The following is a 17,677-nucleotide window of genomic DNA, read 5'->3' on the forward strand; positions in this document are numbered from 1 at the left end:
TTTATTTTCTGCTTGGAGAACAAGTGAAGCGGCCACTACCGTTTTAGGCCTCAACGCACCCAAGCCACGACTCAGGCCTGCAACCCAAGCATTCAGTTAGGGTCACTAAAAGAACATTGAGTTGCAGTCAGGTGTGTGTGTGTGTGAGTGCGAGTGGGGCCCATTATTGTGTGTGACCTGTTATTTGTTTGACCACATTTATTCACAATTCTTGTTATGCTTTTATTTCATGCTGCATTGAGAGACTATTGTTTTTTGGTGAATAAACATCCCTGCCTACATTAGGTAGTTAAAGGTAAAGTAACCTTGTTGTGTCATAGCTCGTAGATAATTCATGTATGGTAATAATATAATTCATGTTGATTAATGCCTGTTTAAAAAAGTAGTTTAAAAGCAGGAAACAAGTAAAAACATACTTTAAAGGAGTATCATTTCATTATATTCTAACTTTATTTGGAGGCACCAGCCAGTTGAATTAAAAATAAATAAGTACAGATTAAAATAGTTAAAAAGTTAGACTACAGGTAGTCGCGCCATTTTATTAAAACGAACCCAGGCCCCGCCCAGAGTACTACTACACAAGAAACCTCATAGCTACCTGGGACGGGTGTTACATTAATGTAAAAAAATAAGTTCCTATTTCCTATCACACAAAGATTTGGCTTCTGTAGTAACTCTGAGGACCCCCTAGGGGTCCCAGATCCCCTGTTGAAGACCCCGGATTTAAACCATGCCAGTGTTTTATTGAGCTGTATTACACATCATTGCTGTCGGCCGGAAACCTTGTATCTTCATACTTCGTCAATAGTGGCAAAAAATAGCTGATCTACAAGCTCACAACGCATGGCATCGGCTATTGAACAATATTATCGTCGCTGGCAGGGCAGAAACCTCTTATCTCCATATTTTAACTTTTTGGTGTTTTTCCGTAAATTAATGCCACTAGTCCATACCCGGTCGACGCATCCGTGGGGGGGTATGCGCACATGATCTGGCAACCCGGGAGGCAGTTCGTCCCATAGCTGGGCAGCCCCGTAACCATGGCGATTCTTTTACACAAAAACGCTAATAAACAGCTGAGATTTGGTGAAATCAAAAAACGGGCTTCGCAGTTCCGTGCACATGGTAATGGTCAATGGCTGTGTGCAAATTCAGATCAATTGGTCCAGCCACTGAGGAGAACCGGGCGTTTTTGTGCGCACAGCACAGAGAGACAGAGGTTTGTAGAATTATAGGAGGATACTTGTTCATACTACAGCAGACACCAAAGCAGCAAAAGTATGTTTTTGAACAGTTTTGGACATTTTCCACCCGACAGAGACGATATATATATATTTAAGTGAACGTGAAAGTGATTAAGAATGTCGTTTTTTTTATTATAAATATTGACTACATTGGATTCATCGGAAGATAGGTTCTTTTTTTTCCATTATCCTGAAAGTAACTGTTGTGGTGGACGTACGAGGTTTCCAAAGCGACAGCGACGGCATTGTACTGTAATTCTATTGAATTAGGCTGACAGGCTTTAAAGGCCTGCTCCATTTCTGCAGCAGAGGAAAGGGTTTCTGAAATCTAATAGAGTTAATGAGTCTAGGAGGAGGAGAGTCACAGACAGTAATGACTCCTCTGTCTGCGCTCTCTGCATTGTTGTATGTCATTAATAGGGACATTCTTTTAGATCTGCTACTTTTTTGAAAGATTTTGACAAATTCGGAAAAACCTTTGAGAGAAATCTCTGAAAACGGGACGTTCTGCATGATGAGCACTTTCACTTTCGCTAATTTAAAGTCTATTGATGTCAATACCTTTGTACTCAAGTTAAATGTTGAATACAGGAGTGAATATACATACCCTTAACAGGGTGAATAGAAGACATACCCTAAGAGGGTGAATACATACCCTAAGACAGTGTTCATTTTGACAGCAAATTCTGATTTAGTCTTAGTCTTTTGAAAAACACACCATTTAGATTCAGTCCTATTTTAGTCATCTGAAATTGTTTAGTCTTAGTCTAGTCTTTAGTCAACTAAATATAAAAATCTTAGGCTTTTAGTCTTAATCTTAGTCAACAAAATTAACACTGCCCTAAGAGGGGGAATGCATACCCTAACAGGGTGAATACGTACCCTAACAGGGTGAATACGTACCCTAACCGGGTGAATATATACCCTAACAGGGTGAATACGTACCCTAAGAGGGTGAATACATACCAATACGTACCCTAAGAGGGTGAATACGTACCCTAACAGGGTGAATACGTACCCTAACAGGGTGAATACGTAACCTAACAGAGTAAATACGTACCCTAACAGGGGGAATACATACCCTAACAGGGTGAATACGTACCCTAACAGGGTGAATACGTACCCTAACAGGGTGAATATATACCCTAACAGGGTGAATACGTACCAATACGTACCCTAACAGGGTGAATACGTAACCTAACAGAGTGAATACGTACCCTAACAGGGTGAATATATACCCTAACAGGGTGAATACATACCAATACGTACCCTAACAGGGTGAATACGTAACCTAACAGAGTGAATACGTACCCTAACAGGGTGAATACATACCCTAAGAGAGTGAATACATACCCTAAGAGAGTGAATACATACCCTAAGAGGGTGAATACATACCCTAACAGGGTGAATACATACCCTAACAGGGTGAATACATACCCTAACAGGGTGAATATGTACCCTAACAGAGTGAATGCGTACCCTAATAGGGTGAATACATACCCTAACAGGGTGAATATGTACCCTAACAGAGTGAATACGTACCCTAACAGGGTGAATACGTACCCTAACAGGGTGAATACACACCCTAACAGGGTGAATACGTACCCTAACAGGGTGAATACATACCCTAACAGAGTGAATACATACCCTAACAGGGTGAATACGCACCCTAACAGGGTGAATACATACCCTAACAGAGTGAATACGTACCCTAACAGGGTGAATACGTACCCTAACAGAGTGAATACGTACCCTAACAGGGTGAATACGTACCCTAACAGGGTGAATACGTACCCTAACAGGGTGAATACGTACCCTAACAGGGTGAATACATACCCTAACAGGGTGAATACATACCCTAACAGTGGTTCGGCTGTCGAACGTGAAGGACTTGATCTGTCCATTCTCTAGGAACACCTTCAACACATTTGGTATGAGCAGCAAGGAATCGTCCTTGAGCATTGTCTGAAAGAGATGGAGAGGTGAGAAAACACAGTGTGAAAAACAACCCTTCCTTCCGCAGTGTTTTGATGCATGACACGTGTGTGTGTGTGTGTGTGTGTGTGTGTGTGTGTGTGTGTGTGTGTGTGTGTGTGTGTGTGTGTGTGTGTGTGTGTGTGTGTGTGTGTGTGTGTGCGTGCGTGCGTGCGTGCGTGCGTGCGTGCGTGCGTGCGTGCGTGCGTGCGTGCGTGCGTGCGTGCGTGCGCGTGTGTGTGTGTGTGAGAACGAGCCAGAAAAAGGTCAATGTCTTTCCTCGGGACAAAACCGCTGCCATTCGTAAAAGGACATTCTGAACCTCATCTGTGAATGACGACGTGAGGAGCACATGCCTTTTTAAATAAATATCAAGCAACTTCAAAACTGTCTAGCCGGTGCACACAAAAGCCCGAGGTAGATATTACAATGACCCCAGACGTGTTTTAAAGTGTAATGGCCCTCTAAAGCTACAATCCTAAACGTACTTTAACCCCTTAAAACCTATATATTTCATTGAGCATTATAGTCCCCCAGGGCTCAATAAGATAAGATAAACCTGCGAGGGAAATTCAGCCACCAAAGACAGCAGCAGTACAACAGTTAAAATACAGATTGCAGGGCAAGAAAAAAGTACAGTAGATAGACAGCATGATGGAGATACATCAAGTCAAAGCAACACTATCAGTATGTTGGCAAAATTCTTTAATAGAAATACATAATGCAACACACAATAATACAACACTACACACTCTCAGCAGTGCTTGCACAGTACAAAACAAAACAAAGGAAAATACAAGAGAACGCACACTAAGCTGAGCGACCATTGTGTGCCTTGTTATACTTACCTTACTACTACTAGTTCATCTAGTAGTAGAAGCAGGGGCGGATTAACCCTTCATGGTGCCCGGTGCTTGGACCCGGTTTGGTGGGGGGGGGGGGGGGGGGGTGCTGCACGGCGTTTTTCGTTTTTTTTTTACTGCGTTTGGTGCCCCCCCAAAGGTTGGTGCCCCCCCAAAGGTTGGTGCCCTGTGCTTCAGCACCTATTTCCCTCTACACCCAAGCTCTTGTTTTGTCCCAGAAAAGGGACGCTATGGTTCAAGTGGATAATGAATAAAACATTATTTTAAAGGCCCACTCCTCCAACAATCGTGTTTTAAGAACGCAGCTCAGACGTGTGTGTGACGTCACACACCGAACGGCAATCAATAAATGCAGCGTTATACTCAATAAGGGACGTTGCAGGGGCGTTCAGTGATGCAAAACAGGCGCTCCCCTGTAACCTGACACCACCACGGGTCCCGCCAGTGAGGAAGTGACTGGCTTGTTGTTTTTGTTATATGGTGCGTCTGGTGGACACTGTGTCCCAAACAGTGGGTTCGGGACCCATGCCTTGGTCGCAGACCAATTTTTATGGGTCGCGATTAAATATCCCCTTTTTCGTTTCTTAAATTTAAAAAAGAATATATATTATTTCAAAAGATATTAAAAAAAAAATCATTCATTTAAAAACTGTTCCAAAAATGTCCACAAACAATTTCATTAATAAAATAAAAGAATCTAATACATTTCCGTAAAAAAAATATTAATAATAATAATTAAGAAGTAGTGAAAATAGAAGATCTTTTCGTGCCGCGTTGTGAGCTTGTAGATCTGCTATTTTCACTAGTTTGGGTCCCGGGTAAATGTCTAACTTCTCTTTTGGGTCTAAACTAAACTAAAACGTGCTCCGCTCTTGGGGAACTTGTCGTATATACAGTATATTATGCACATAAGTGGAATGCATCCTCTGCATTTAACCCAGTCCTAAATCATTGGAGCAGCGGGCACTACGGGGGCGGCAGTTACAAGGTTAAGTGTCTCGCTCAGGGACACTTCGACACATAGACCCGGGGCTGGGGTGCTAACCAGGGACCTTCTGATTCCCAGGTGGCCTCTCTACCCACTCAGCTAGCCGTCCTGTGGATACCCACACTCTTCTGGTGGATCAAAGAATGAATTATTCATGTAGATTTAGAATACTAAATGAGGGCAAAAATAGAGCAGAAAGAAACAGGTACTGTAAAGCTCCTTTGTGGACATTTTTTTGGGGGGAGATGAATACTTGATATACATTATTGAACAATATTATTGGGATGATTTTTCTGGGGATTTAAACCACACCACGGGTCACGTGGACAGGGTTATGGTATGTTAATGCAATGTAACTAGTACATCTGTATTTCATTTAGACACTTCAGCTCAGAAATAACCAGACCGTTAATGAACCATTTACCATTTATTAACCATTCCCATATTAACCATTACCATATATGCAATGATATTGCATTCAAGTTTGGCGTGTGACTCTGCTCATGTGATATTAAAAGATTCCCTGTGCAAAATGTCACAGATCTTCAATCACAACCCCCCCAGATCAGAGCATACAATACAGTTTTACATGACATTGAACCTTCAATGCATAATTAAACTACCACAATCATATACAATCCATAGAACATAGTACAATACACAGAATCATAGAGCCACAGTACAAACACAGAATCAACCTATAACAATATGAACTAAATGCCACAGGGAGGAGGCCGGGGAGGTGGAGGGAATTTGAAAACAAACACTGTACACCCAGCTTAGACAGCGAAGCACGTCGTAGACTGAACAGAGAACAGAGGCTGCTTAAATGAACCGCCAGAGTTGCACTGTGGGTATGAGGGCGTGAGTAAGTTAGCTTGTAGCGAATGAGAATGACAAGAGGTTGAACGTACTGACTTAAAGGAGTACGACTGTATAACTTGTTAGCGAATGGGGGGGGGGGGGGGGGGGGGGTCCGGGGAGTGTGAATGAAGTATATAAATATTCTGCCTTCCGTGTCTACATGAACTATCATTACACTGAATGGTAGAGTATCCTATCTTACATTTGGGAGTGGTGCGCATGCGTGGCTGTGCCATGTCTGTCCTCCGAGGCGAGTGCAGGCGAGTGTCCGTGTCGTTCATCCGGGTCCTCCCGAGGCGAGTGCAGGCGACTATAAACGAAGTGGCGGCCATTGAAATGGATCCGTCTCTCGGTTTGCTTTCGCTTTCGCGTCTCGAAACAAACACCGCCGTTGCTTTCGCTTTTGGTTTGCGTGTCGAAACGTCAACAGCGTATACCACACGAGAGCCTCGCGCCCGTGTCTGTCGAGTTAAAACTGTGCGTTTGGCTACTAGAGCCCCTTGCGCGGCTAGGGGGCCAGCCGGGACCTCTAGTGTTAATACAATATAACTAGTACATCTGTATGGTAGAGTATGTTAATACTCTACATTGCAGTACTGATACTTTTACTCAAGTAAAGAAATGCAGTGCTTTTCCCACCACTGCTCAGAGCTATGGCGGCCTTTGAGAACCACTGATATTATGCCGGATCTAACCTGTATGTGGATAATTGGATGCTGGGATTGAATGCATTCAAAGCATTATGGGTTCCTTTATGGAGGCGAGAGGTTTCTGCTTTGATCAGAAGATCAGATACAGTATACTCCTCTGTCAGGCTCTTTTTCTTCTCTCTGAATGACAGCCTCAAGAGTTACATGAACTCGCACTACAGTCAGCTAGTCTGGTATACTGTATATGTGATTGGAAAGACAGTAAGCAGTGGTGTAACTGAGTACATTTTCTCAAGTACTGTACTTAAGTACAATTTTGAGGTATTTTTACTTTACTGGAGTATTTCCAATTTTCAGTATTTTTGATTCTACTCAACTACATATCAGAGGAAAATAGTGTACTGTACTTTTACTCCACTACAATTATTTGAAAACATGAGTTACTACTTACTTTGTACACATACATACATTAACCACTTCAGCCCTATATACATTTCGGCCATTTGAAAATAGCCGATCTACAAGCTTGTGAGCTTGTAGATCTGCTATTCTCAAAAGCTTTTTATGCATTTGAAAACTTGAAAGGATACATTCTGCATAATGAGTACTTTTACTTTTGGTACTTCAAGTACATTTTGATACCAATACTTTTGTACTTTTACTCAAGTACATTTTTTATTCCAGACTTTTACTTGTAACAGAGTATTTCTACATTGCAGTATTGATACTTTTACTTAAGTAAACATTTTTGTACTTTTTCCATCACTGACAGTAAGGTTGAATAAAGTAATTAGTATGTCTGTAAAACAGCTACAGTATATAGGAACAAGGTTTAGGAAAGAGTGCTGGGGTCCGCCTCATAACCTTAACAGTGACGGGATTAAAGTCACATTGTCATTCTCTAAATCTAAAAACAGTGGGACGGCAGTGGCCCAAGACGCCGCGCCCGCTTGGGAATCAGAAGGTTCGCGGTTCGATTCCCGGCTCCCCCTGCGTTAGTGTCGAAGTGCCCTTACGTAAGACACAGCTCGGTGCCTGTTGGGCGGGACATTTTAGAATATTTTCCACTATGCATGATCCTTACCCTTTTCCGCACTTCGTATCCAAAAAGTAAAGGTCGTCCCCCCTGCTCTCAGATGTTTTAACTTCTAGCGGAAAAGAAAATCTAAGCGACGGATTGAAACACGTGTTTAAATACTAAAATGTAAAACATCTGAGAGCAGGGGGGACGACCTTTACCTTTTGGATACGATGTGCGGAAAAGGGTAAGAATCATGCATCGTGGAAAACATTCTAAAATGTCCCGCCCAACAGGCACCGAGCTGTGTGGGACCTCATCTCGGAGCTATGTAGTGGAGGGAGAGGTTCCAATTGGAGCGAAACCACTAACTGCTCCTGGCTGCTGCCTTGCATGGTTTCTTCTGCAGTGTGTGTGTGTGTGTGTGTGTGTGTGTGTGTGTGTGTGTGTGTGTGTGTGTGTGTGAATGTAACGCACATTTTAAAATGCTTTGGATATAGGCACTGCACAAATGCACCGTTTACACTTTATTTCACCATGTTTATCGAACGACGGGGGGATTTGTGAAAATGGCGGGAAACCGGCATTGCAGCATGCAAAGGACAAGTCTCGTCAAATCGACCCCGTTGACACAGAGCGCTGTGCTCACACACCACTGTGTTTTCCTGGTGACTTAGCATTGAGCCGAGTCTATCTATTTCCCATTACCAGCCAACGCCATCAGGCCAAGGCGAGCGCGCAAGCTGCAGGGTTGAGATGGAGCCGATTTGACACACGGTGAAATGAGGTGTTATATGAGAATCTCTCTCTCTCTCTGTCTCTGTCTCTCTCTCTCTATGTCTCTCTCTCTCTCTCTCTCTCTCTCTCTCTCCGTGTCGATAATGGTCCGTGTGCAGGTTAGGTGGCCCGCGCTGATAAGAAGGTCTTCCTCCCGATCGATGGCAGTCGGCAGCAGCAGCAGCCCCGCATCACAGGGGAGGGTTAGCTTGTGATTAAACGTTTCACTGCGGGGCCGGGGCACATCTGACACTATCATGGTCTCTGCCCATGCTGTGCCACGTGTCTTTGGCTCCAGACCCTGATCAATGAGATTTACAACTACAAGACGGAATCAGAGCAGGAGGAGGAGGAGGAGGAGGAGGATGAGGGATTAGTCCACCCCCCGCTCGTTACTCTAAATATTCATTGCAGCTGCCGCGGTGTGGCGTGCTGTCTTGGCGAATAGGGACCACCACTCTCCCCCCGTCTAATCCAAACCTCACACATGGCAGTAGTGGGAAGTAACTAAGTAGAGGTACTTTTCCTTTACTTGAGTATTTACATTATGTGATAGTTTAAACTGTTCAACTACCAGTGGTGGAAAAATATTTTTTACTTAAGTTACCAAAGTGGTAATACTGCAATGTAGAAGTACTCTGTTACAAGTGAAAGTCCGGAATTTAAAAATCCACTTGAGTAAAAGTACAAAAGTATTGGTTTCAAAATGTACTTAAAGTACCAAAAGTGGAAAGTACTCATTATGCAGAATGTTTTCAAATGTATAAAATGTATAAAAATCTTTTGAAAATAGCAGATCTAAAAGCTCACAATTTGTCGCATCGCGACGCATTGTGAGCTTGTACAATATTTGCCTCTGAGATGTAGTGGAGTAGAAGTAAAAGTACTGAATTGGAAATACTTCAGTACAAAATACCTCAAAACTGTACTTAAGTACAGTACTTGAGTAAATGTACTTAGTTACTTTACACCACTGGCATTAGCAATGCGTGATATTGATTCCTGGTTGTGTTCCGTATTGACAGGTATAGCCTGGAAGGCTCGGGCTTCCATGGGTAGTAGTAATGACATTCTTGATGAATCCAGGGCTTAGCAGGGCTTAGCATGGACCTGGTGGTCCATATCCATGAGCCATATGCTCCTCATCTTCAAAATAGCAGATCTACAAGCTCGTCGTTCGGCACTCGGTGCCGCACGACAAGCTTGTATATCTGCTATTTTTGAATAGCCAAAGAAATCTAAAAATGACACAGATGCGTTCCCGGTCTTAATGGGTTCAAATAGTAATTGTGTAGGCTGCAGCAGCATTAAATAACCGCGCTGTGGTTTGTCGCTTCGTCGACAGTATTTCTCAAAGTGGGGGTCCGGGCACCAACCAGGGGTCCAAAATGGACCCCTATCGGTCCTGTAACTCTGAGAGCATATTATACACTCTACACTCTCTAGATTAATACTGAGTGTAGATTACGCTCCCAGAGGACAAAATGATATCACATGGGGGTCCATGGCCTATAATGCATAATAAACTGGGGTCCTTGATAATTAACTGATTACCTGCCAAAGACGTATATATACGTCTTTTAATAATCAGCTGTTGTCCGCCAAAGACGTATATATACGTCTTTGAAAAAAAGGAAAAAAAAAAAAAAAATGATTTTTTTTATAATTTCAACCCTTGTCGAATTACGAACAGATTAGGAGCTAAAATGTTCGAAGATTTGCTGCTCCATTCACTTCAATGTTAAAATTCAAACGGACAAACAATTCACTTTGTTTTTTGGTTTAAAACTACTGGTTTTGAGCTATATTGAAACATCAAACAACACATGTCAACGAGGTCAAAATGACCTCGTTGACATTTGTGAAACCACACCTGAATCTCATCTGTGATTAGAAACCATCTGGGGATCAATCATACTGGAGGAAAAAAATCTGTGGCTACGCGAACAGGTACCAAAATCATGGCAAAACCCTGGCAGAGGCTACAGACTGTTCTGAAAAAACTCTGGCAGGCATTGTGTTAAAAAGGTTGAGAACCATTGATCTACATTCTACAGAGCTATTTTCACAATTAAAAAGAAGAATTTCAAATTTCCCCCCAAAATCTCTGTTTTAATTTCTTTTATAAAATCAATTATCAATTATTTAACTGTTGCACAGCTGTACTCAGTGAGGAGGAATGAAAAATGACACCTTTAAAGAGCCACGCTGCAGCGCTTTGATCCGTTTCCCCGTCTGTCGCTTCGCCTACACAGTACCACTTCTTCTTTTCCCAGTGGATCTTTGCTCAAAAGAACGTGTCAGAGTTGTTCCCTGAATGATTCCCTTTTTTTATGATGAGGTTTCTGTTATTATTAGGCTTGTGTTATCAGCTAGCACGCGTCTTAAACCCAGCAGGGGTTCTTTGATCACAACACAGCATGGATTAAGCCTGAGTGTGTGTTGTTCAAGTGACTCCACATGTCCCATGAGTATTGTAGCCCACAGTCCGGGCGGCAAGCAATCTCCGCTGGATTTGAAGCCTATTTCATTGAATCTCTAGTAAGCGTGCAGTTCCCATTAGTGGCCCAGAAGATGCCGCTATTTTACCTCCTGCAGGCTCCAGAAGGATTTACTCTCAAGTCATTACAGTCATGCCTAGGGCTGGGCAATTAACCAAAAATATATAAAAAATGATATTTTGAACAAATATATATATTATATATATATATATGGCTTGTGTGTAAACATGATTGACATAATGTGAGGTCATGTTTTGTGCAATTTTGGATGAAAAACAGGGATTCAGTGAGCAAGAGCCCTAACTCAAGCTCCATGGTTTCATTGGCTTGCCAGCAAATCTTGACACCTGGGCAAAGCTCTTCCTTTTACAGTGCAGGAGAAATTTGACTTTAAACAGCCAAAACAGGGACAAATACAACATTATTAAGTTGTAACTTCTTCTTTTTTGCGTGTGAGGCGTTTTAGAAGTACAGCCGTCTCCCTTTGAGACTCCTAAAGGAGAAGATGACACCCATTGATCATAGTGAAGCCACACAGCTCTGAACCAAACGCTCCAGTCCTTAATGAAACAAGCTGTTGTACACAGACACTGGATATTGGGAGCTTTATAGCTGACTTGCAGTGGTGGAAAGTAACAAAGCAGTTTGACTGTACATAGACAGAGGCTTTATTGGGGCTTACTGTAGCTGACGTGGTCGGCAGAAGAAATGTGCACCCATGTGAGGAAGGCAAAAAGGAGAGAAGGACGTGAGTGAAGGCGTGTGATGGAACACAGCAGTGGAAAGTAACTAAGTACATTTACTCAAGTACTGTACTAGGTATTTTTTCACTTTGAGTATTTTGTAATCCTTTTTTTACTTCTGCTCCACTATAAATCTAAGAGACACATATAGTAGTTTTGGCTTCACTACAACTATTTGAAAACTTGAGTTACTTTTAGTTTTAGATTACTATTACAAAACATAAATACAACCACTTAAGCCCTATCTTATACTTCAGCTGTTCAAAAATAAAATAGGGCTCAAGTGGTTAATTGTCATTCATTATAGTCCAAGCAGGATATGATTCTGCAATGGGCATTCTGCATAATGAGTACTTTTGCTACTTTAAGTATATTTTACACTGTGGTAGTGTACTCAAGTGCCTCTTCTGCCACTGTCTACTGGGGCTTGACTGACTTGGTTGGGGGTGAAATGAGCACCGATGTGAGAAGGAGAAAGCGGACGTTGGGACGTGAGCAGAGTGTGAAGGAAGGCGTACAGTGGTCAGTGTTGCCAGATTCTGTGAGAGAAACAAGCAAACAGGTCTAGGAAAACAAGCCCAAAAGAAGCGACTATGGCCGCATGAGCACTTTAACATATACATCAGCTATTTGAAAATAGCCGATCGCGATGCGACGCGTTGTGAGCGACGCGATGCGACGCGTTGTGAGCTTGTAGATCGGCTATTTTCAAATAAAATATTGCGGGGAAATTATAATAAGCAGATCTGGCAACCCTGACACTGGTATGCGTGTGTGTGTGAATGCCTACAGTGGTGTGTGTGTGTGTGTGTGTGTGTGTGTGTGTGTGTGAAAGGCTACAGTGGTGTGTGTGTGTGTGTGTGTGTGTGTGTGTGTGTGTGTGTGTGTGTGTGTGTGTGTGTGTGTGTGTGTGTGTGTGTGTGTGTGTGTGTGTGTGTGTGTGTGTGTGTGTGTGTGTGTGTGTGAATGCCTAGTGGTGTGTGTGAAGGCCTACAGTGGTGTGTGTGTGTGTGTGTGTGTGTGTGTGTGTGTGTGTGTGTGTGTGTGTGTGTGTGTGTGTGTGTGTGTGTGTGTGTGTGTGTGTGTGTGTGAAGGCCTACAGTGGTGTGTGTGAAGGCATGAAACAGCAAAGACTGATGCCATATTTCTGTGTCCGACATCAATAGGGCTGTCACAATTATGACATTTTACATGACGATTAATTGTCACACAAATAATTGCGATTGACGATTTAATTGTGTTTTTGACGTTGAACACCGGAGCATTATGAATAAAAAAATACTTTTCCGTTTGGCTTTTAGGCTTTGAAGTTGCACAGGGCAGATATGACAAATAGCCTAAATATACAAATAAATGACTGACATATTTAATAACTTTACACTTTCAAAAAATGAATAGTGAAAATAGGTGTCCGTGATCTAGCTGAAAATAGCTGGCCAGATCTACAAGCTCACAACGCTCACAAGTCTCATTCTCGGCACGTGACACCATCGTGCGACTTAGCGCAGGCTTTAGGGTCCTTTTTTCGCGCGCGTTCTCGTTTGTGCACACGCGCATGGGCAGCAAGAGCTGGATTGTGGTGAGCTTTTGTTTTCTCCGCACTCCGCAGGAGGACAAAACAACAATGATCGTGCCGCGATCACCGCTGATCCGAGCGGTAACGCCCACGTGAACCGCTTGCCGTGTGTTACGACCTTTTGAGACCCCTGATTACCCATGTTATTATATTTTGTCAAAAAACTGCAGCATTTTCTAATCAATTTGAAAAACTTTGTTTTGATTAAAATGTATATTTCAGAACATTCAACTCATGAGGAAACAAATACAAACACAAACAAACCTTTTCATAGATAGAAAAATTGACATTAAGTATACTTTGATATGCTGTGAAAAGAACATTTGACTGAACAAACAAAACGTAAATATAAAATACCCACATGAGCTGAACGTCATTTTATTTAACGTCTTATCATTCAAAAATACAAATTAAATAGCCAATCAACAAGCATCTGCATAAATAAAACATTTTGAGAACTACATAATCAGCTGCATAACTGATACCAATATGTCCTAAAACTAAAAGTCAAATAATGGCCAATATATCAAACCGATATATCGTAAAAGAGACACAATGAGCGTGACTTACTGAGTCCGGGTCGCTGATGGACACTTGCTCGGAAAAGCGCACTTTGGGCGGGTTTGTTCGCAGGCGGGCCTTGGTGGCTGCACTTATGAAGGCAGACTTAGGTGACTGAGGAAGAGAGAATGAGGAAGAGAGAAACACAGAGAGAGTTGTTGTTGTTGTTGTTGTTGTTGTTGAAAGTTGTCGAGCCAGTTCAAAATCAAATCAACTCAAATCACATTTTATTGTCACAACACAGACATAAGGTAAAAGTGAGGTGAAATTCATATTTATGCAGGCTTCCACATTTGCAGATATTTAAGTAAAAAATAAAGGGAAAATAAAAACATGGAAGTAAAAATGTTTGACAGAAAAGAAAGGAAAAGTCAGGGAAAATTGCAAAGTAATGGGTTTCCAGCTATATTGCGGCATAGTTCAAAATAATGTGACTTTTATGAGGCTGGAAGTACAAAATGGTTCCAGCCTATAAATTATCAAATTGCGCGAGTAAAAGAAAAACCTTTTCCATTTATGCTCACAGATGACATGGCTTTTCCCCCCCTCAGTAATACCCAATTTAAATAATTGTAACATTTCAACTTCCATTACAGGGGTAGATGCACAACAATCTGTATGTGTTAATGTTAATATTAGTGTTAATGTGCATCTATGGAGGGTTAAAGTGTATCTATAGAGTGTTAAAGTGTATCTATACAGTGTTTAACCCATTAAGACCTGGAACACATCTTTGTCATTTTAGATTTCTTTGGCTATCCGCGCTACAAGCTTGTAGATCTGCTATTTTTGAAAAAATCGTGAACATTTGTGCAAATCTTTGAATATATATATTTTTACAGTGAACCTTTTTCAACTCAAATCTTCGCTTCTGGGGGTCCCTGGAACAACATATTTTGAGATGGGGGTCCGCGGCCAAATACGTATAATTTTGGGGGTCCTTGACATGAAAAAGTTTGAGCACCACTGATATAGAAACATCCGTTTGGGTTCCAAAACCTTTCTGGACCAGGGCCCACTCTAAAATCTTGAAAGCTTTCCTTTCATTTTAATGATAAATCAATTGATTGTGTTCCGGCTTGGATCAATGGAACTAAATGTAGCATACTTTACGTTGACATTTAGCGGTATCACAATGAAAACACATTTTTCAAGGGTTTAAAGAAAAAAACACCATGACATTTTTTCTCTGCTTTTTAAAAATGTATATTATGTGATCATTGGAAAACCGCAAGTATTGTAACTGGGACACAAATAATAATTATTTGGGGGCCCATTTGCAATACACCAGTGTGTCTGGCCCACAGGTTTGGAACGCTGGACTAGAACATCGTTGTGAGAGTGAGAACGAAGAAGGAGAGGAGAGCGAAGAACTGAGAGAATGTCGCGGAGAGACAATGACAACACAGACAGACAGAGGTGTTTACAACCAGGCTCAGAGACAGAGACAATAAGGGAGACACAGCAACGGAATAAACTTTACTCAGGGGAAAGTCATTAACAAACAATCCAAGAGTGTGTCAGGCGGTTCATCAGTGGTATTTGTCAGTGGTTCTCAAACTTTTTCGCAGTGTATTTGGCTGCGGACCCCCATCTGAAAATATTTTTGTGCCAGAGAGCCCCAGATGATTTATAAATAATTCAAAACTTTCCAAACATTTTCAGCATTTTTCAGAAATCTTCAAAAAATTACGATGTACAAGCTTGCAGCGCGGCACACTAAGTGACGGGCTGTGAGCTTGTAGATCTGCTATTTTTGAATAGCCAACGTATAAATGGATCAAGTAGTTCAAATGATTTTGTTGCTACATTAACTACTTTTGCTGGGGACCCCCACTTTGAGAACCAATGGTATATGTGGGTGGATGACATGTATGATGTAGCCGGGGATTTTGTAGGATGCAGTCAGAACCAAACAGACAAGCTCAGTGGCCTTCTGGTTAGAGCGTAGAGTGTCCAAACCTTTATTCAAAGAGGGCCATATTTCAAAATATATGAAAAAAAAAGATACTTTAGGGCTGCCTGCATCTCCTGTCATACGGTATCTTTAGACCATAACAAGTAATTTACAAATGCATCGCATTACAACAATTTTATCTAATCACTCATCTGCGCTGTGAAACCAATTATAAATCTAATTATGCTATTAGACTCCATTTACCGGCAACGCAGGACGTATCCCCACATTGACATCACCTCATCTTGCACTAAATCACAAACCAATGTCATTTTGGGGAACAGACAGTGTATTCTTGTTTTATTAATTATTTATTCTTCAATGTCTTCATTTTCCTCAACTCTTAAGGCTGGGACAAGTAATTACAAACCGGGCTAAGGTCAGATGTGCTTGAAACTTTACTAAAAATCTTCACCTCCTCAAGTCCACTCTATGATGCGTGAACACATATTCATCAGCTGTGCCAGCTTTAACCTTGTGTTAATTTAAAAGCAGCAATATGGTCCAGAACTCAATGTTTAAATTGCTCCACCAAAGAACACCATTGATTCAAACGTTTGCTCAGCTCTTTAGCAAAACTCCAAATGTGTTTTGCTATTCAATTTTCTTTTGGCAATTAAAACGCACTGATGGTACTGTAGTTCTCAGGCACAAGTTGATCTGCCTTTAATAGCACAGACCTGATAGAAGCATAAAAATATTGCAAATGTTTCACGATTTGTTTTGGAAAATAGCAGATGTACAGTAAATAGAGTTCAGGTGGTTAAACTGATTTTTGATTTTATTTTAACACATTTTGCTGAGGACCCCCTGGAACCCCCCTTAAGGATCTCTGAACCCCCGTTTGAGAACTACTATTCTACACTGAGAGCAGATCATGCGTCTTGGCCTCTACAGGTAAAAACACAGTTTATGAGGGGTGTCTGGCCACTTCCTATCCACAACACGCTCAAACAATGAGAAAAAATTAGAAATGTTTTCTTTAACCCATTCAAACCGGGAACGCATCTGTGTTTTAACCATTATCTTATACATTTGCTATTCAAAAATAGCAGATCTACAAGCTCATGGCGCTCTATGAGCTTGTAGGTCTGCTATTAGTTTTCTTAAATCGTGACAATTTGTGCAAATCTTTGAATATATATATTTTAAAGCGAACATTTTTAACTAAAATGTTTGCTTCTGGGGATTCTACAAATGTCTTCTAAATCCTAACAGTTTAAAAAAAAACTCATGTTGCTATAATCAGTGGTTCTCAAACTTTTTCATGTCATGGACCACCCAAATCGCTCAAAAATATATATTCAAAGATTTCCACAAGCTCATAGCGCTGCACTCGGTGCCGCGCTATGAGCTTGTATATCTGCTATTTTTGAATAGCCAAAGATATCTTAAAATGACACAGATGCGTGGATGTGGTCCTGAGACAACTGCTGCTCGAAGAACAACTGTTGTTGAATATCGTTGCTGTTGGGCAGAAACCTCTTATCTCCATATTCTTTGTGTTTTCTTTCGTAAATTAACGCCCTACTTGATCATGCAACAGCGTCACACAAAAGCATCAAAAGTAGCAGATGTGCAAGCTCGTAGATCTGCTACTTTTGTAACAGTTTTGGACATACGTATGAGGTTTCCACCCGACAAAGACGATATGTGTTTGATCCAACGGACAACCTGTTCTTCTCCCCAAGACATTGCTGCTACAATGTCTGAACAACAACAACAACAACAACAAAATAATCTTACTCTTAAGTACTTCCACAAGATGAAACAATAAAGAAACCCTGAACCTTGAACAAGCACAAAAACTACGACTCAACATATTCACTGTCACAAAGAGTTCTAGACAAAACAGAGCAGCATTTTAAAAACTTTTTAAGGTCACAACATTGACCGTAAAAAAGGTATTCATGGGACCATACAAATTGAACAATTAGATATTATCAAATTGCTGAATTAAT

At 41.4% G+C, this 17,677-nt stretch overlaps 1 protein-coding gene across 1 annotated transcript in view; it reads right to left on the reverse strand.

The window, feature by feature from the left end:
* The window catches only part of frmpd3 (FERM and PDZ domain containing 3), a gene marked incomplete at its 3' end in the record, with an annotated part of 52,500 nt that overhangs the window by 22,462 nt on the left and 12,361 nt on the right, over positions 1-17,677 (reverse strand). Inside the window, exons 5-6 of the mRNA XM_084085804.1 lie at positions 13,769-13,873; positions 3,102-3,209 (exon numbers count right to left, since the gene is read on the reverse strand). Coding sequence (XP_083941930.1) covers positions 3,102-3,209; positions 13,769-13,873 — 213 coding nt within the window. The remainder of the gene's footprint in view (positions 1-3,101; positions 3,210-13,768; positions 13,874-17,677) is intronic.

The sequence above is a fragment of the Gymnoscopelus microlampas genome (genome assembly GCF_963454915.1).
Source record: "Gymnoscopelus microlampas genome assembly, chromosome: 18".
NCBI classification, from domain to species: Eukaryota; Metazoa; Chordata; class Actinopteri; order Myctophiformes; family Myctophidae; genus Gymnoscopelus; species Gymnoscopelus microlampas.